The 19,961-nt window shown below is 45.4% G+C and overlaps 3 protein-coding genes across 8 annotated transcripts; 1 reads left to right on the top strand and 2 right to left on the bottom strand.

The window, feature by feature from the left end:
- Positions 1-1,821: 1,821 nt before the first annotated feature.
- adcyap1a (adenylate cyclase activating polypeptide 1a) lies at positions 1,822-16,481 on the bottom strand. 4 transcript variants are annotated; one of them, XM_088282601.1, is made up of 10 exons: positions 16,335-16,481; positions 15,309-15,545; positions 15,104-15,224; positions 5,437-5,823; positions 5,241-5,345; positions 4,613-4,756; positions 4,091-4,195; positions 3,728-3,862; positions 3,325-3,433; positions 1,822-2,224 (listed from the first exon to the last, which is right to left on the bottom strand). In XM_088282601.1, the coding sequence occupies exons 4-10, from the start codon at positions 5,595-5,597 to the stop codon at positions 2,216-2,218; spliced, it is 768 nt and encodes a 255-aa protein (XP_088138727.1). In that variant the 5' UTR covers positions 5,598-5,823; positions 15,104-15,224; positions 15,309-15,545; positions 16,335-16,481; the 3' UTR covers positions 1,822-2,215. The 4 variants fall into 4 exon arrangements, with proteins under 4 accessions (XP_088138727.1, XP_088138728.1, XP_088138725.1 ...); XM_088282602.1 differs by having other exon boundaries at positions 3,325-3,862; XM_088282599.1 differs by lacking the exon at positions 1,822-2,224 and having other exon boundaries at positions 3,097-3,433.
- Positions 7,670-15,750, top strand: LOC148318597 (tyrosine-protein kinase yes-like). Of its 3 annotated transcripts, XM_088282592.1 has the most exons (12): positions 7,671-8,102; positions 10,465-10,771; positions 11,774-11,873; positions 11,940-12,038; positions 12,155-12,258; positions 12,328-12,477; positions 12,556-12,711; positions 13,185-13,364; positions 14,001-14,077; positions 14,225-14,378; positions 14,548-14,679; positions 15,343-15,750. In XM_088282592.1, exons 2-12 carry the CDS (start codon positions 10,477-10,479, stop codon positions 15,549-15,551), a joined length of 1,656 nt encoding a protein of 551 aa, XP_088138718.1. In that variant the 5' UTR covers positions 7,671-8,102; positions 10,465-10,476; the 3' UTR covers positions 15,552-15,750. The 3 variants fall into 3 exon arrangements, with proteins under 3 accessions (XP_088138716.1, XP_088138717.1, XP_088138718.1); XM_088282590.1 differs by having other exon boundaries at positions 7,670-8,102; positions 12,328-12,711; XM_088282591.1 differs by having other exon boundaries at positions 7,670-8,102; positions 12,155-12,477.
- A 151-nt stretch (positions 16,482-16,632) lies between the features above and the next one.
- On the bottom strand, positions 16,633-19,059 carry tyms (thymidylate synthetase). Its single transcript, XM_088282596.1, has 6 exons — positions 18,752-19,059; positions 18,197-18,270; positions 17,824-17,998; positions 17,586-17,687; positions 17,111-17,358; positions 16,633-17,037 (listed from the first exon to the last, which is right to left on the bottom strand). The coding sequence occupies exons 1-6, from the start codon at positions 18,945-18,947 to the stop codon at positions 16,900-16,902; spliced, it is 933 nt and encodes a 310-aa protein (XP_088138722.1). The 5' UTR covers positions 18,948-19,059; the 3' UTR covers positions 16,633-16,899.
- Between the last annotated feature and the right edge of the window lie 902 nt (positions 19,060-19,961).

Raw genomic sequence — 19,961 nt, 5'->3', positions numbered from 1 at the left:
GTTTCACGCAGGCCAAGTTCGTCTTTATTTCGGGATCAGTTTTCAAAGATGACGTGCGGGCGACGACTAAAGATAGCCGCCCTAATTTGGAGCCGCGATGAAAGATGAAAGAAACATTAGCAACCAATGACGGCGCCATTGTTCATTTCCGCTGCAAAGTAGCGCGAGGGCGAGGGGGACTCCTGTCAAAGGCAAAGTGGAGCTTGTGGGCAAACATGTCACAGTCAGGAGACAAATGGCATTCGAGAGGAGACTACGGGCAACTGTAGCAAATTAGAGAGCATAAATTATTGTTAAAAAATCCAGAAGAATGAGAGTTGCTGCCCAGGTTTTATCCGAGAAGAGACTGCGGGCGCTTCCTGTATTGGGGAATGTGTCCCAATACTTTTGCTCCTCTGGTCTACTATTTCGACTGCAGCCGCCGTGTCTAACCACATGTGACAGGAAATTAATTTCTTCCGAGCGTAACGCTGGGAATATTTCATCTCTTGATTAACACTTCTGGTCATCACCTGCGCGCGTGCGTTAGCAGAGACGCTAGTAGCCGGAAGCCGCTCACGAAGACAAACAAAAGCGAACTGATTCCAAATCTGACGTTTAAAAAAAAGTTATGAATGAATTTATTGCCGTCCTTTTGAAAATTAGTCCGAAAAATTGTTTGCACTGTCTACTTTGTTGCTGTAAAACTTTCATTTGTCCAGTGTGAGACATATCAGACTTTTTTTTTATTCTGTCCTGAACAAAAAAAGCCTTCATTTAATTTTAATGAGAGTTCCCTCGGCAAGAGCTTCTTTATGATTGCTTTTATCACCCGTCCTTCTTTTCGCATGAAATACAACTTCTCACTCGACGGGAAGCGGGCCGACTGAAATCTATCCAACGTGATCTTTGGTCGTTGCATCCTACTGGGGAGCGGTTGCTAGGCAACGCTGGCTGATTGAGTTAGGGAGGGAGGGAGGGAGGGGGGAGGAAAGAGGGCGGAGCTTGGGATCCAGCCCAAGCCGAGGCTGCGCACGGCCTGCCCAATCGATGCTTGTTCGCGTCGTGCTTTTGATGACAGCCGGCGATTTTGTTAGATTTTTTTTATAAATCGTCATGTGCTGTAATTCGAACTGACACTTAAAGGGCGACAAGTTGCCACTCGGGGGGGGGGTCGTCTTTCCAAATGCCACTCGCAGGCTCACCCGGGTGGGTGCGGGGGTGTGTCCCGGGTTTCTCCACAGGCACGTGGGCACCCCGGTCATGCCTCTCACATCACAAGTGGTTACGGTCTACTTGCACTGGGGCCGGCTGGAGCCTTCTAGGTACATGAGATGGAGTAGAAGGGAGCTTTTTGAGCAATGGGCCCCACTTGGTAATTTAAATTACTGCCACCTAAAGGGCTGGAGTGGAACTGCATCGGAAGAATTCTTTTTTCACTTGAAAGCACTTTTGGTAGTTTTCGAGACTAAGTGAATGTTTGCTTTTGAAGATATTGAACGGGGGCAGTCTGTGTGCCGTGACGGCATCGTCAACCTTCAACTGCACGCCTCTCCATTAAACGGAGATCGTGCGTGCGTGACCGTGACGCTTGTGTTGCATAAATAATTTTTTTTCACATATGTCAAACATGTCCACTTTTTCTCCCTTTTTTTTTTTTAACTTGTCTTTTGGGGGCGGGGGGGTTCTTGATAGGAGCTCAGATGTGTGGTGTGGGGGGAGGGGGGGACACTCACAGCAGACCAACTGGTGTCAACGTTACCATGGAAACCGAGCTTTAGGACTTTGACTTGAACTCAACCGTGTTCCACATTCAAATCAAAACGATCAAAGATCAGAACATTGTCTTGTTGTTTACAAAAATTTATTCCAACAAATTTTACAACACTTAACCAGATCATCTACGAATAATGATCAGAATAATCATGTTCTGCACAGTAAATAGAACTCTCAATATCATTGTAAGGCTTTTGGCTCATGTCGTACATGTGAGACGTTTTCCTTGCCTGAACTTAAAAAACACAAAAATAAGAGAGAGGGGAAAAATGGTGCAAACAAACAAACAAAAAAAAAAGGCCTGACGAGGATGGAAGGAGGGTGAGCTTGAAATGTGAGCTGATGATGTGCAGCATTCTAGGGCCTCTTAAATAGCCATCTGTCATTCAGGGCCATTTAAAAACAAAAACGAAAAAAGTCGATGCAAGGTGGCGCACAGACGCTAAAACCGCTTCCTGCGTCACAAAGCCTGCAGGAGAGTGCACAGCAGTCAACACAAAAAAAAAATGCCACCCCGATGCAACATTTGCACTTTTGTCTTGCGGCTTTTTTGTCTCCGCACACAATCATAAAAATCAAATCAAGTCAAAATGTCGAGCAGGACATTAAGAGCGTTTGACATTCACGTAACGACGCGGTCACGAGACGTCGCTTCTTTCTTTGTTGCAGTGAGCAAGTGCATGCTTGGCTTTTTTTTTTTTTTTTCATTTTAATCATGCATTTCATTTTTTTCTCTTTTAAATATTTGTTTGTGGACAAAAGATGACGAACGAAAGCACAGAAGCAGAACCAGAAGTTGCAAACGTCATGCATCTCTCGCTCGTAATAACCATGTAACAAGTATTTTTATTTTTTTTTTAGGTTATGTTTTTGAAGCTGAAAAAAAAAAAATCCTCAAATTATAAAGAAGACCTGATTTGAAGCAGGAGCTGAACTTTTCTAACTAATCCACAAAGGGATGAAAAATTACTGCCTCCGACAGGACTGGAGTGGAACTGCATCAGCAGTTTTAAAATAGTCGCGTCCAAGATGAGGCACGAGAAATCGAAAAGTAATAAATATACATTTTTTTTAGTTATCTTTAGAATGCCGTTTTCATATTTCTAAGTAAAGTGACACAAATATTTGGGAGAATATTTGTAGCATCGTGAAATTAGGGCCAAAGTCCTATTTGGAACATTTTGCAGCCGCAGATCGAGATCAAGGAGCAGAATTTCACTTTTAGTCATCGCAATCAGCTCGCAGGCTCGTTTGAAGTTGAAAAATGGCAGAAAGATACTTATTGTATGGTCAGAGAGAGATACGCTGAAAAGCACAATTTCCTTTTTTGTTTTGTTCCACACACACACACACACACAAGATTGGCATTGAACAAGAGCGGCTGAAGGTTGAAGCTCATTCGTGGAAGGAGAAAAAGAGTCAAAAGACGGACTCAAGAGATCCTCACATTTGGGATAGATGAAGAAAAAAATCAGCAAAGGAGAGAGTACGAGGAGGAAGGGAGGGGGCAGAAGACCTAAGACACGCCCCCATCCTCCCAAAAAAAAAAAAAAAAAAAAAAAGACTCACCAGGAATTTCTGGGAGAGCCGTTTGAGCCAGTCCCCCCAAAAAGCCTCAAAGTCGTCGCCGTCGTGGAGGGCGTCAAAGTCGACGCCGCTCAAATCTATGTCTTCAATTCTGTTGTGGATAAACGACACAACTACAGAGGCTTAATGTCACAGACGGCAGCACGCCGGTTGCCTTTTAAAGCATTTATTCCCCCCCCTTGCAAACGTTCAGAAGACAAACAAAACACTGGAAGTACCGGAAGGACGGAACACGCTCGTGCGCGAGTGCTCGGCAAGTAGTCCATCAAACAAATTATTCTTATCAAAATATTCCTTTTAATGGCTTCCTTCACAACTTAAGAAAGGTCGCTACAAGTAAGTCAGCCGCCGTCCTTTGTTGTTGTTCCGAACTCGCTGTCTGTACCTTTTGCCCAGCACGGCGGCCAGGTACTTCTTGACCGCCATCTGCTTGCGGTAGCGGCTGTAGCTGTCTGTGAAGATGCCGTCCGAGTGGCGCTTGGACAGCGGCTCGCCGTTGGCCTCCAGCACCGCGCCGCCGCTATGCCAGCGGGAAACACACACACACACACACACACAGAACTATGAAGGGGATATTCCTTTCAAAGAAAAGTCACACTCAGACAACAGGGCTGAATTCATGAAGACGACAAAAGTGTTGCGGGAGGATATTGATGACAGAACAGATGGCCCAGAATGACATCACACACACAAGCGGAGTGTCAAAGTGCAAAACAACACAAAGAACCGACCCGGCGCTCCGACTTACCCGACTCGCTTGGCCATGAGAGAATGAAGATACTTCCTGGCCGACAACTGACCCAACGCTTTCCTGTACGCTTTGTTGAACATGCCGTCTGCGTGACGTTCCGTCCTGGACACAGATTGAGGGACAAAACAACTGACGATTACCGCAGACCTTGAACGCAACTTTCTTTTGGACATTTGCATTGGAATGATATTTATTTTTTTATTGGCAAACTTTGATATCTTGCACATAGAATTTAGTGAAAAGAGAAAAATCGGGGGGAAAATGAGATGTAATTTAACAACAATAAATGGCAATTAAATAGAACTAATTAAAAATTAAAATAAAAAAATAAGGAAATGCAGTCAAAAGTAAAATCTAATAACATTTTTTTTTTAATTAAAAACTATTAAAAAAGTAAAAAAGAAAGTAAATATCTAAATAAAATCCCCAAGACAAAACAAAATCAAGGCTAAAAATTTGCTAAGTTAAAAAAAAAAAAGAGCAAACAAATTTTTGTTGGCAAGTGCGAGGGGGTCGTACCTTTTGTCGGGCGGCGGGTACAACAAGGAGTAGACGTCGCCGTCTTGCGTGGACATGGGCGGACTTCTCAGCTGCAGCTGCTGGCCATCGTAATCCAAAGGCGGCAGCGAGTTGCCGTCCTCGTCGTACAACTCGCCCTCAAGTCTGCGAGCGCCAACAAAAAAAAAAGGAAATAAACATTCCAAATTCAAACTCAACGCCAGCTTTTCTTTTGGCCACTTTATTAGGGGCAAAAATCAAAATGGGAAAATCTCAGATTTCCGTTCATCCTTGTGGTGTGGCATGAACGGAAATGTAAATCCCATTACTGTGACTGCCTGTCCCTGGTGGATGTTTGGTGGTCATTTAGTATGGATTTGCTGTGCAAGGACATCAAGCAAAGAAAAAGACAAGACGGCGATGACGTGTACTGTAATTGCTCGCTAAAAACACAGCAGGAAGTAAAATGATTCAAAAGAATTCATTGCAATTCCCCGAGATAATGTCCAACTATCGGCAGCCGACGTGCATCTAAGTTGGCATCTGACTGGTCCAATTTAATAGAATACATTGAAATGAAAATCTGTAATGATGAATAATCGATACGAAAATCAAGGAAAAGCAGCGCGATTGAGAGTTTTCCACGTACGTGACGTGCGGAAAGGCGAGTCCCAGGTGCGATCCGGTGCCGGCGCCGTGCCGTATGAAGATGCCGTAGATGAGCAAGGCCAGCGTGGCTTTGCTGGACATTTTGCTGCAGAAGCAAAACAAAGCAGACTTTTTCTTAGCTGTCCCATCTTGAAAAAAGAAAAAAATAAATAAATAAATTCTCGTTTTGCGCTTACCGGTGGAAGAGCCCCGCTGCACGCGAGAGTGAGATGCAAGCGCCTCTTTTTCTTCTTCTTCTTTCCTCCTCCTCCTCCTCCACGTCGTCGTTGTCTTCTTGTTGTGGCGGTGGTGGGTGTCTCGTGTCGTCCGTGGCGTCGCCGCGTCCTCCTGCAAACATTTGCGTGCCAGCCAACTTTTTGGGAGTGTGCGCGCGTCCCTCCCTCTGCGCTGTCTTGTGGCTGCGGCGGCTTTTTATACCGCCTTCGCCGGTGGCCAAGGTGGGAGGCGTCGGTCGGACGGGAGGGAGGCGCCCACGTCATCGAGTCCCGCTGGAGTTCGCCCATCCGACCCGCGTCGGTCCAGCTCGCCTCCATTTTTGAGGATGCTCGCTAAAAAGAGGAGTGCTGAAATGCAAAAGTGTGCCACGTTAGGAGATGAGTCATCACATGTTTTCAGGATATTAATAATGTGCTTATTAAACATTTACAAGCACTTCGTAGAGTTTGCGTTTCCTTATTGGAGAGATGACTTTACGTAATAGCAGTGAAGGACGTTTTGGGGTCATTTTCATTTCATTTGACTCCTAACAGCCATGACCATTTTTTTTATTTCTAATAGAGAGATTTTTTTTTTCATGTCACTTTGATTTTATGAGGAATTGTTTATCATGCTTTAAGTCCTTAACATTTGAGGTCATCCAGAGCTAAATTTCATGCAAATGTCTTGGGAAGCCCTAAAGATCGCTTTAACTTGGATGGTGAAAATCATCGACAACGATCACGACTTCGATTTTGTTGCGCGAAGCCGCAACTTGCGTCAAATGCTGTCAGCCCACCCAACTGCACTACCATAGAACCAAAAAAAAAACACATAAATGAATTATTATCAACCACAATTGTTGGCATTTTGGAACAGCAAGCGAAACAAAAGTAAAATTCTAAAATGAAATGAATCTATGACATATGAGAATCCCAGCGAGTGGTACTCTGGCTCCCTCTAGTGGTAGATGAATGAATTACAGCCCATTTAGAGTTCAGTGGTATTGAAAGTTCAAAACTTTGCATTTTATGTTGAAGAATTGATTTCTAATATTTCTTGGGTAGATTTTAACTAGACAATATGTGCAATAAGTTCTTTATTTTTGGAACAGCGCAGTCAAGTGGAAAATTTCATTCTGGAGGAACACTGCCTCCAAGTGGCCAGAGGAAGAAAGTGCAACGCACGGCCCAAACATGAGGAACAAGTAGATTAGGTCAGTCAAATGATCCACAAGTCATCTGCCAAGATTCTGCACCAAATGACAGCACTCAATGTGTCACGTGAAATTGTCAATTCGAAAGTTTCTTGAATGAAGTCTCAAGCCAATCATCAATGTCGTCCAGAAAAAAAGACGAGCCATTCAGCGTCAATTTGTTGACAGGGCCAAAAATAAAGTGATGATTTCAGAATTCTAATTTTAGAAGCAATACTATTTATAGAAGTCACCGCCGCTCTCGTTTTTTAAGTCTTTTGTCATTGAAGTCTCGGGACTCGGAATGTTCAAATCCGCTCACGATGGCGTCACTGAAAGATAAAGATAAAGATGTCCTTTATTAGTCCCACAATGTGGAAATTTGAGAATCGAGTTGATAGTCAGGCGACGGTTGAAAATGGAAACAAACACAAAAAAAACGTATGCCATCAAATCTACTAAATATAAAAGTATGTACGTAACAAAAACAGGAAATAAGGCATTCAATAGAGTATCTTTAAAAATCTATCAAATGTTCTAAATACAGCCGAATGAAAATAAAATGTTCTGGCAATTGAGGTGGTTGAAAAACAAAGCACTGCAATAAATGACAATTTAACGATGGAAATTTAGTGGGCTGTTTCAGTTGGAAAAAAAAATAAAGGGTGCCAAACATGTGGCTCAGGGGCCAGATCTGGCCCGCCAAAACATTTCATGTGGCCCGCAATAGCAAATCAAAAATGCCGCAACTTCCATGCTTACTAAAATCTCTACCAAAAATTCAATTTGTCATGCGAGGTAAATGACGCTTGGATATTCCAAACATTTTCTTTTTACGTGATTAAAGTGACTTAAACAATAGTTGAACAAAGCATTAATTTCAAAACGAGGTTTATTTCTCACAGTTGTGCTGGCTGTGAACCTCCACCTGAGGTCGCCAAAGCTCCACTTAAGTCAACGAGTGTCCTTTACCCATTGAGTCCTCCCTCCCTTCCTCTGTCTGTCTCACTGTGTGTGCGTGCGAGTGTGTGTGTGTGTGCGTGTGTGTGAGTGTGCTCCTCCTCCTTCATTGTGCATGTTGTGTCCTCCTGCAGAAGCAGCAGCAGCAGCAGAACGGGCCCGGCTACAAATCCCAGCCGTCACATCGGCGTCTCTGCTCATCTACGCTGGCCCAAAGAGGCTCGCGCCGGTTGGGGAATGCCGAGGCCGCGCCGCACGAGCGCGGCAGTGTCCGAAGGGGACGCGAGCACAAACTGACTTGAGCTGCCGGAGCATGCTCGCACCTCAGCAGCACATTGCTTTCCACTTAACAGCAGTGGTGCACGCACGCACCATGAAGGCGGATCGCTTCCATTTGGAATAGTACTTGGGTCCCCCCCCCCCCCCCCCCCATTTTTGTGACTGACTGACAAGAAGAAAGGCAGTGAAAAGGAGGCACCAAAAGGAAGGGAGGTAAGGACAAATGCAAAGTGGTCTTTGTCACGTGAGGGTGGGCCTGGCATCAACAAAGAAGTCATCAGTATGCAGCACATGCGACTAAAGTATTGGGACACACATCTTGAATTTATCATTCATCGGAAAGCATTTGGGACCATTCCATGCAAGGCGACGCTCTCTGTGGTATTCCCAAATTGTGGCTAAGGGCCCCAAAATAGCTTTTTTTGGGGGGGTCGCCAATTTTCAAGTGCATTATTGCTTAACTTCACAATTGAAGCCGACAACCTGACAGGGCTCCGCTGTTTCTTGCAAAGACCTGAAAAATTTGCCAGTTTAACTCTGCTTCTTTTACGCATACAAAATGAAAATGACTTTGTACCTATATACATATATATACATGCACACACACACACACACACACACACACACCCCAACACGTATACATACACAGTAGGGACACCATGTGACAACCTACTCCATTATCAGCACCAAACCAGTGAAACCAAGAGTACACTCGACGTGACCTACCACCCGAAGATGAAACCCCCCGAGAAATTGTGACCTCCTACTTCGTCCATTATTACCATATCGCTCAGTCCCAACGACTATAGGCGTGGCCTGGACATCTTGTGTCTATAACCTACTCTTTGACGGAACCTCTTCACATCACCTGACGAAGCAGGTGTCTGTGAAAGCTCGGGTTAAATCAAACAGTTAGCCACCGCTAGCTTCAACGTGCTACTATTTGCTTATATTAAAGTTAGCTTCTGCGTTTCAGTGGGAAATACAGTATGTACTGTAGCCCTCTCGCTGACACGCCCCCCAGCCATAAACATTCATGCTACTTATTCAGCCCGAGTAGAAAGTGACCTCATTTTAAACTGGCACGCATCCCTTTTAGCGCTAATAAAATACAACGTCCAAAAAAAAGGAAGGAAGATGCTAACATGTCAACAATTTGATGGCGTTTGATGACTTCCTTTCTCATCAACTCCTCACCTTTCTCGGCTAATGCGTCTTATTGTGCGTTTGCATGCAAAGCAGGACAGTAGGTCGCGTTCCCTCGGGCTAACGGGATGCTTTCTGTAATGAGAATGCGTTCCAATAATTAGAACGAGGCGGGTTTTCCTGGTGCTCCCGCGGCCGCTAACGCTCTTTGACGAAATTGACTCGATTTTTAAATTAAACATCCTCCGGGGGGGAATACGTATTGATATTTTGATATGGGAACCCTCACTCGGCTCATTTTCCACCAGTATGCGTTGACTTAACGCAGAATTTTCATAAAATGAACTCTGGCCTGCTAGTTTTTGTTGGGCGAGCCAAAAAGGCGCAAGCAGACTTTTGCAAAACCTGACGTGCTAATTTTGCTAACCTCACGTCAATCTCGCCACTCGCTCTCTTGCGTACGACCACGAAAGGGTCATAATTAGTCTTCATGCATCATTAAGAGACTAATTTCATAGTTTTGGAGTCCGACGGTCGGGTTGCCCCAAAAAATGGGTCATTAGATTCCAACTCATTGTGTCATGAGAAATATAAGCTTAGCTTTTTTTTTTTTTATATGATCCTCTTAAAGCAAATCCTCCATTCTGGTAATCTTCCTTCTGGTTCCATCTGGTGACGTTGGCCCGACCTGCCACTTCCCCTCAAAGCACATCAGAATCAGCTGTTTTTTTTTTGTTTTTTTTCGTGTGTGTGTGTGTTCCGATGGTTTCCTTTGCAGTACAGCTGCGAGAACCCAGTGAACTCCCCCCTCGCGCCTCTCCCCAAAACCGCCACTTGGCAAATATCCCCCTTGCGCACGTCACATTGATCTCGGGAATCAAATGAGAGCTTGTCGCATGCCAATTAACTCTCCGCAGCCCGGCTTGGCTAATCAATCCACGCGGACACCCCAGGACCACCCCGCCCCCTCCTCCTCTTTCCAGGCGTTTTTTTATGAGTGAGCGTGTCAAAGAAGAATGCCGCTAATGCCAGAAGGAGGAGTGAAACCCGCGCTGATGTTTTCAATCTCGCCGTGCGGTCGGGCACGGCGGGGCCTCCGAGGCGACCGCAGCAAAAAACGCATTGCAACGTTTCACATTAGTTTTAGTTTTAGATTTAATGCAGAGCCGGCGTTTCAGTCCAAGAAACGCTGCTGAGCGTTAGCGTCCACATTTTTCAGTGGCGGATGATTTCACGCAGTTTGTGGCGGGACTGGTTCAAAGCGGATTTCTTCCCCGTATGTCCCAGTTGTCGCACGGCTTATCGTCTTAGCGCCAACAACGAGATAATGTCGGGACATGCATGACATTTGATTTTTAGGACACGTCGCCACGGCTTCATGTCACGAAGGCTGTGCTTTAATCCTGCGGCGCTGTTGTGTCTGTCACAGCGGGACGCCGCGATGGGCTGCGTCAAGAGCAAAGAGGCCAAAGGGGCCGGCGTCAAGTACGGCCCCGACAACCCGGCGCTGTCCGACCCCAACGCCGCCGCCGCGACACCTCACGTGGGCCACTACGGGCCTGATCCCACCCAGCTCCAGCCCGGTCTGGCACCCTCCGCCTCCTCCTGCTCCAGCGCCGCCAACTTCAACTCGGCCTTTACGCCCTTCGGGGGCTCTTCAACCGGGATGACCCCTTTTGGGGGGGCCTCCTCCTTCACCGGCCCCGTGTCCAACTCCTTCTCTGGATTGGTCCCAAGTAAGTAAAAAAAAATGTAAAAATCAAGTAGAGTGGAGTATTTTTCCATGGTATGGTGGCAGTGAACTTAATTCAACTCACTTCCTAATTTGCAAATTGTGACTAATTCCTCCAAAAAGAGGCTCCAAGTGGTTTCATGCCATTGCCAGATGAGCTTGACCCCAAAACAAAACAGAAAATTACACGTGGTTGAAGACTTCATTTGCATGCTAACAGTGGCAATTTTGTTTACATTTAACGTTAAACTGCTAATTGTGACGTTAGCTTGTTGGCCAACATTTTACAGTGGCTTGATTGGACTAAAATGATTTTTTTTTTTTTTTGCAAAATTTCAATGTAACAAATACACCAATGTGTCCCTTCGACGTCGTAGCTAACATTTCCCGCAGTGGCTCCATTGTGTCAAAAAATAATAAAATCTAATAAATTTATCACCAATTTTTTTCACTGTTAGCCTGAAAGCTAACTTGTAAAGTTTTCACACAATTGACAGGACGACAATCATTTCATGTTCCATATAAGGTTAACCAACAACGGGTGGATGCTAATGCTAATTTAGCGTGTTAGCCGACTAAAAACCCTCCAAAATGTGTTCAAACGGACTTTATGCTTCATTTGTTAGAAGTCGGTGCACTAACACGGATTATTTTTTAAAAAAAGATGTTATGACGAACATTTCCTGATTTCTTTATAAAATTTTATTTATTTATTTTTTTTAATGTAATGCTTCAACTAGTGTCACAGATTGATTAGCACCGTCGGTGGTTTTCTCTCTCCCATTTTCAAGCCATAATGAGTTTGTAAGCACGATCTGCTTATCGGCTATCATGACGCGCAAGCCTCGTGTTTCGGTGGGATTTAATCGGTAATCCTCATCCGTATCGGATGATGAGATCCCGGAAGGAAACGTTTGCTGACGGACGAACGTTGGCATCTTCACTAAACGATTTAGTTTGTGCGCCTCGATACTTCTCAAGTGCAGCGTCACTTTGTACGTTCCAGCTGGCGTGACCTTCTTCGTGGCCTTGTACGACTACGAAGCCAGGACGTCGGACGACCTGTCGTTCAAAAAGGCCGATCGCTTCCAGATCATCAACAATACGTACGCTTGCGCTTCCCGTCACAATGACAAACGGCAAAGCGGTGACTGTCCATTTCCTATTCGCAGTGAAGGAGACTGGTGGGAAGCTCGCTCCATCACCAGCGGGATGAAAGGTTACATCCCCAGCAACTACGTGGCGCCCGCAGACTCCATCCAGGCTGAAGAGTAAGTAAGAGAGCGCCGGTGAACCACGACACCATCCGTCCGTTTACAAGCTAGTCCTCCTGAGCCGGCTCTGTGAATGACTACACCAATAGGTTACTTCTTGTCGGTCTTCCCAGGTGGTACTTTGGTAAAATGGGTCGGAAAGACGCGGAGAGATTGCTGCTGAATCCGGGGAATCATCGAGGGACGTTCCTGGCGCGAGAAAGCGAAACCACCAAAGGTGACCACTTTTTGGCGAGCTGCTCGCCTCTTTTCACGCTAATTGCATCCTGGCCGTTTTGGCGTCCAGGTGCTTTTTCTCTCTCCATCCGCGACTGGGACGAAACCAGAGGCGACAATGTGAAGCACTACAAGATCCGCAAGCTGGACAGCGGCGGGTATTACATCACCACGCGAGCGCAGTTTGACACTTTGCAGAAACTCGTCAAACACTACACGGGTACGTCACGACGGCCACAAATGGAGCGAGACGCGTCGCGCCGAACAATAACGGACGGTCCCTCGCGATATATTTCAGAGCATGCCGACGGGCTTTGCCACAAGCTCACCAGCGTTTGCCCCACGGTCAAACCTCAGACGCAAGGTCTCGCCAAGGACGCGTGGGAGATCCCCCGCGAGTCGCTCAGACTGGAGCTCAAACTGGGCCAGGGCTGCTTTGGAGAAGTCTGGATGGGTACGTTGGGATTACAAACGTGAACAATTTGGGGCAAAACGCTTTCACAAATTATTTTGGACCGGTGTGACTTCTTGAATCATCCATGTCAGCTATGTGGAACAGTACACGATGCTTGAGTCCAAAGCAATAAAAGCGTAAAAATCAGCGCGGAAATACCCATGTTTTATTGGAGCAAACGCGGGTGTCTATTTTTGGTCATTTCTACTGTCAGTCGTCGTTTCATCTGTGGAGATGAGCTCACTCCGAGGTCGGGCCAACACGTTAGTCATCATTTTCTTTTGTCATCGACCTCTGTATTTTTATAGTGCGACTTTTTAACAATGATGAACACGACAGAATTCATATTTTTTGGTTGCATTTTTTGCAGCATTGTAATCACGATGTATTGCGCAACCCTCCTCCAGGACGCGTTCCTGCAAGGCAGGCGTGACGGCACCGCGACGAGCGCTAACAATCCTTCCCTTCGCCAGGCACGTGGAACGGCACCACCAAAGTGGCCATCAAGACGCTGAAGCCGGGCACCATGTCGCCCGAGGCCTTCCTGCAGGAGGCGCAGATCATGAAGAAGCTACGACACGACAAATTGGTGCCGCTCTACGCCGTCGTCTCCGAGGAGCCCATCTACATTGTCACCGAGTACATGGCCAAAGGTACGCACGTGCGCGCCTGCCACGTTTAGCTTGAATGAGGCTCGGATTCATTCTTTGCAACAAAAACTGGTTAAGTTGGCCGTGTGTAGCGCTGCTCCGAAAATCAAAATGTGTTTTTAGCTTTGTTTTTGTTTTATCGAGTCTAATGTTGGGCAACGGCTGTCAAAAAGCATCATTTTACGGCTATTCCATCGGAAATCTACGGCCGGCCGTTGGTGAGGGGGCTTCTCGTTTTTTTTCTTCACGGGTTAAACTGATGACCCGTGAGATTGCGTTTCCCGTGCTCTATTTATAAACGCATCAAGCCCGACCGAGCCTGCCACGTTCAAGATGTCAACCCACCCACTCTAATTTTCTTTTTTTTTTTTTTTCCGAGCACACTGTCAAGGAAATAAAACATTCGTAGAGCTTTGAATTCAATTGGACCTGCTGTGATTTTGCGTGCATGGATTCACATGCATTTTATGACTAGCTGATATTCCGCTCTGATTAATACTTTTGCTGATGGGGAGTGACCATTAAGTGAGCTTCATCGACTATTCATGACATGCAAATAAATGTACTGCATACGGGTGGCACATTTGTATGCATCCTTGAAGCTATTTTAGGATTTTTTTGATTTTTTTAAATTAACAGGCAGCTTGCTGGACTTCCTCAAAGAAGGTGACGGAAAGTTCCTGAAGCTTCCCCTGCTGGTGGACATGGCAGCACAGGTGAGTCATGTCACCCCTGGATGATGTCATCATCCTCCAAATGTTCCTGCTCAGGCCACTCCTTTTGTTTGTTTCCAAATCATTTGCATCAAAATCCAGAACATTGCAACACCCTTTTCAAGTGTCATTGTTGATGTTTTTCCTAAGATCGCCGACGGCATGGCGTTCATCGAGAGGATGAACTACATCCACCGGGACCTTCGTGCCGCCAACATCCTCGTGGGCGACAACCTGGTGTGCAAAATCGCCGACTTTGGCCTGGCCAGGTTAATAGAGGACAACGAGTACACGGCGAGGCAAGGTCGGGGATATGCATCCATTTGCCGTCTGAAACATTTTGTCAAGATTTTTCCCACCCGGTCGATGGTTCCAAAATCACATTTTGCTAAAATGGGCCTAGTGGAGACGAGGAACCAGAAGAGGACACTTGGGCGCCCTCTGGTGGAGCTAATGTCTTATGTTGCTTCCAGGAGCTAAATTCCCCATCAAGTGGACGGCACCGGAAGCGGCGCTATATGGACGCTTCACCATCAAGTCGGACGTGTGGTCCTTCGGCATCTTGATCACCGAGCTTGTCACCAAAGGAAGAGTGCCCTACCCGGGTGAGAATCCCCTGACTCGCACTCGCACTCGCACGACGCAGATGCGCCCATCTGGTGGAAGACCGACCAGTGCTCTTGTTTCTCAACATCTGTCTCGCTGATATTCCCCGAAGGCTTGCAATGTTGTTTGCTTGTGTCCAAAGGCGATGCACGCCATGCACGCAACGCACATTTTATGAGCTCAAAATTCATGGACATAATTAGGCTTGTGCTTGTGACCCTAATCAATAATCACCAACGAAACAGAATGATTTCCACATTTGAAATACACAAATCATATTTGGCAAGTTTGTCTCTAACGCTAAAATGAGGCTTTGTAAAATGAATTTCACATTACATTTGTGTTTATATTGAATGTACAAGCAACGGATTGAACACAAACAGTACAGCAACACATGAAGAAAGACAATGCAAAAGTACTCACAGACATCTAATCTTTTCCCTCCGCGAAGAACGACTAATATTAGCGCCGCACTGATGAGCTGAGAGGCGCTGAGTCAGCTCAACCATCAGTGTCTGTCCAACATGGCCAAGGCAGGCACAACCTGAAAGAGCAGCACATAGGCCATTCAATTGAAAATTTGGGTCCGGTCACGTGCAATATCATGGAATGACAACATGAAACATGCCTGAAGGTGACCGGATGCCTCGGATATCTTTCAGGCATGGTGAACCGCGAAGTTCTGGAGCAGGTGGAGCGCGGCTACCGCATGCCGGGCCCGCAGGGCTGCCCCGAGTCGCTGCACGACATGATGAAGCTGTGCTGGAAGAAGGAGGCCGACGAGCGGCCCACCTTCGAGTACATCCAGTCTTTCCTGGAGGACTACTTCACTGCCACGGAGCCCCAGTACCAGCCTGGGGAAAACCTATAGCTCACCACGGGGAATCGAGAGAAAGAAGAAAAAAAAAAAGTTGACTGTTATGGGCGTCAAATTGCAATGGACTCGTCTTGTCTCGTCATTAGGTACACTTGAGCAATCTAAGACAAGAACGGAAATTTTGCTTTTGCAAATACAACAATGTAGAAATATTAACAAGGATAGAGATTCATTTTAAGTGGTAAAAAAAAAACGCTGCCAATTGAATGCAACAAAGTTCATGAAAATGCTCATGGTGCGGGTGAAAGAACAATTTGTGACATTGTGCGAGTGTACCTACGAAAGCGTCCAGCGGTGTTGACGTTATGCAAATTGATGATCTCGCTCAATTTGCCGGCGTGTTTTACAAGGTAGTTTAATAAATTATGCATTGAAAGCATTCATTATGAATAAAGCTACAACGGAGAGTCCCGCCGGGGATCGGCGGCCTTCTGTCATAACACGTTATCCATATCAGGTGGTTGTTTTCGCAACAACCGTGCATTCCAAGGCCTTTCAAATCTGTCAGACATGCTTACAATTGCAACTTTTACATTGATTTATACTTTTTTGTTTTAGATACTGTGTACATTCTGGCAGGAGTGTGACCTAAAACTCTTAAAAATGTGACTGAAGCCTTGCGCCATCTCAACTATGTTCGTCAAGCAGCCGAGCAATATACACTAACTTGTTTATGTACACACCCCCCTCATGGGAATAATATTATTAAGCTTTGTATATGATGGGACACTTTTTTTTATATAAGCTAACTGGTAATGCTGAATGGGGAAAACTCACCTTGGGGATTTGTACAATAAAAGGAATAAGCTGGTCCTTGTCTGCTCCGTACTGCCACCTAGAGGAAACGGAACGCACATACACGCATGGGTGACTGCAGCACGATGCCCAATAAATAGATCATATTTATAATGTTTATGATGCTTGTAGAAACATTTTGTAATATCCTGACTCTAATCAAGATGTTGGACATAAATCAGCACATAAAAGGAGGAAATTGACTTACATGAATTGGGAGTCTCATGGGTTGGTTGCCATTTATAGAACACGCCTGCTTTTTCAAAGGAAGACGTGTATGCAAATTAAATCCCACCGCTCGCTCTTTATTTAAGTAACAGTCCCAACACACAACCTATTCTCAAATATGAGTACAGAGGAGCGTAAGCTTAAATGTTTTTTTTTCTTTTTAAAAATGTCTTTAATATTAAAATTTTAAAAAGATTGCAACTTAATGAGTAGCAGTAGTTGTTCGTTTGTGTCAGCATGACTATGACTTTTACCTTCTGAGTTTTTGTGACCCTTTTGACATTTTAGGAGTTAAAAAAAAAAAAAAAAGCGACAGGCCTCACACGGCCATCTCCATCTTGATGGCGGGGTGCGGGTTGTAATCCACAATCTCAAAGTCATCGGCGCGGAAATCGTCAATACGCTCCACTTTTCGCAGGATCTTCATTTTGGGGAAGGGGCGGATCTCCCGCTGCATCTGCCAATCAAGTGAGAGCAAAATATTACACACATGCGAGGTGGCTTGAGCTTGGCGGAGGTCTGCGTTCTACCTGCACTTTCAACGGTTCCACGTGGTTGACGTAGACATGCGCGTCGCCCAACGTGTGGACGAAATCGCCGGGCTGGAGTCCCGCGATGTGCGCGATCATGTACGTGAGGAGGGCGTAGCTGGCGATGTTGAAGGGCACGCCCAGGCCCATGTCGCCCGAGCGCTGGTACAGCTGGCATGACAACTCGCCGTCGCACACGTAGAACTGGCACAGGGCGTGACACGGCGGCAGCGCCATCAGGGGGAGGTCTGGCAAATGACAACATGAAAAGACATCAAATGAGAATGTGACAAGATGTCGATGAAGACGATGACAAAAAATGGATAGCGGCTCTTGAGGACAGGATTTGGACAGCCTTGATCTATATCTTTTAAAATGGAACAAAATGTCTGATTTCTGTGTCATTTTGGACAAATAAAAAAACTCAATGGCCGCCCGAGGGCAAACATGAAATAATTATTGCATTTGTCTGCACCTTTTGGGTTCCACGCGCACATGATAATGCGTCTGTCTTCTGGATTACTCTTAATGGTGTCGATGACTTTCTGTAGCTGGTCCACGCCTTGCCCCGTGTAGTCTGCAGGACGAAAAAGCCAAAATCAAAGCCACATAAGTCTGGAAAGCTTGTTGGGCGAACCACTCATCCATCCGTGCTGTCTGCATAAAAGTCAGTGGCTGGCTAAAAAGAATGTCAACAGCACCGGGAGAAGTACCGGCGTTCATGTCGGTGTACTCGGCGCCAAAGTGGCGCCACTGGAAGCCATACACGGGGCCCAGGTCGCCCTCCTCACGCTCGGTGAAGCCGCATTTGTCCAGGAAGCTCCGCGAACCGTTGGCGTCCCAAATCTTCACGCCTTTCTCCGACAACTCCTTGGAATTGGTCGAACCCTGGCGACACAAACCACGGAAAATCCCACGGTTGATAATAAGCTATCAAATGATGCAGAGAACGTTCCGGATCAGCAGTGGACAACGTTAATAGTACGGTAAAGCAAAGATGAAGAGTCCTTTAGCAAAGATGCATTGAAAATAATGCATCCAAGTATCACTGAGCCAAAAAACACACCAGATAGCTCATAAACGCACCTTGATGAACCAAAGCAACTCTTCAAGGATTCCTTTCCAAAATACTTTTTTTGTTGTCAGCAAAGGAAACTGATCTGCAAAACAAACGAGAATTTTACAAATATTACAAACAAAATCAACTCATTTGAGACACTAAATGAGAACGACTTTACAATTGCTGCCAATGTTGACTGTCGTGGTTGTACATAGAACCATGCTTTATTCTTGAGGATCAATTTCCATCATCAAACACTAATGAAGTGGTTAAAAAGTATGACTTTTTTTGCGTCCGTCTCTCTGTCTGACACGGTACCAAGCAGCCCGTGGACCGGTGATTGGAGACCGATGGACGATGGCCAAACAACATAACCAGACGTGCCCACATTGAGACGAGAACATGATTATTACGTTAATATTCACAATGACTTTGTGACATTTGCTTTGTGGAGTTCCGTGAAATATTTCAAATGTAAAACGAATGTCTCGTGTGAATAAAAGCCTCTCCAAGTGTGTGTGTGTGTGTGTTGCTAATTGTGTGCCAAAGGGAGGCTTGCGTTCAGTTCAAGCAAGGCTCACCGCGAAGGTTGAATCTGGCCTGGGCGCCGAACACCGAGAGGACCCCGGTTCCGGTTCGGTCTCCCTTCTTGCGGCCATGCTCCATGATGAATTCCACCAGGTTCAGATAGCCGCGCTCGTCGCAAAACAACCCCGGCGAGCTCTTCTTCTCCTCCAGCGGCTTCTTGTCGCCGTGTTCGTCACTTGGGGAAGGCATTTTGTTAATAAATGTAAGAAAGTTAAATACAAACGTCACTTATGTTCTTGAATATGTCGCTCCAAAACTTCACGTGTGATATGTAAATCTCAGATATCAGCCAATAGCAGAACGAGAAACTCTTCCTTGTTATTGTTGAAGCCTCGCGAGAGCTCAAAATGGCGCTGGTCTTTTTTCTTTTCGGTTTCATTTAAAACCTGTCAAAAACCGGCATGCTGTCTTAAAACCTTACTTTTAGATTATATCCGTACACTAAATTGTTTCGTAAAAATAAGTATAATCGTGCTAAAATATTTTTAGTGACGTGCATGTCGCATCATAAAATAAATTAATAAAGAAGAGTCAAAGAAAGGAAGTCACTTGCAATAGACGTTTTCAGCCTGTGAGGGGCGCTACTTGCTTACACTTCAACACGATCTTCTGTACATGCGTGGCTCAAAAATGTAGACGCAGTAACTTACTAAGTGAAGTGCTCATCAAAAAGAAGGAATACGTTTTTATCTATGTACTTGAATTGATGAAAATGTGTTTTCAATTTCATCATTCGTTATTTCATTCGTTTATGTAAACCACACCAAACTGCAGCTCTGCTTACCTTTTGGGTTGTCCATGATTGTGTATTGTGATTCTTAAGATGGTTCAGCAAGCCTCGCCGATGAGTGCGTGTCGTCGTCAGAGAAACTCTTTGCAGGCGGGATTGTGCAATGTAGTCGTATTGTGACGTCAGATTTCATTTAATAGCCATCCATATGTCCCCTTTAAAATATATTTAATGTGTCATACAGACGAAGCCAATTTACATTTGCGAGTGAACAAACATAAGAACAACAAATGGTAAAATGACAGAAATATCCCCAAAATAGCCTTCCATTCTTGGAATATTTGAAGTTATTTTTGTTGCCAGAAAGCCTAAAAATAGCTGGGAAACGGGCACATGTGCTCATGCAATTCCATTCATTTGCTTCTAGATTCTATTTCATTTACAACACAAGTGTCCTTCCCTGCACTTTGCTC

Source organism: Idiotropiscis lumnitzeri, chromosome 19 (assembly GCF_059441095.1).
Source record: "Idiotropiscis lumnitzeri isolate Australia: NSW breed Sydney's pygmy pipehorse chromosome 19, RoL_Ilum_1.0, whole genome shotgun sequence".
NCBI lineage: Eukaryota > Metazoa > Chordata > Actinopteri > Syngnathiformes > Syngnathidae > Idiotropiscis > Idiotropiscis lumnitzeri.
The sequence above is the reverse complement of the archived record's forward strand: the minus strand, read 5'-3'. Positions and strand labels throughout refer to the sequence as shown.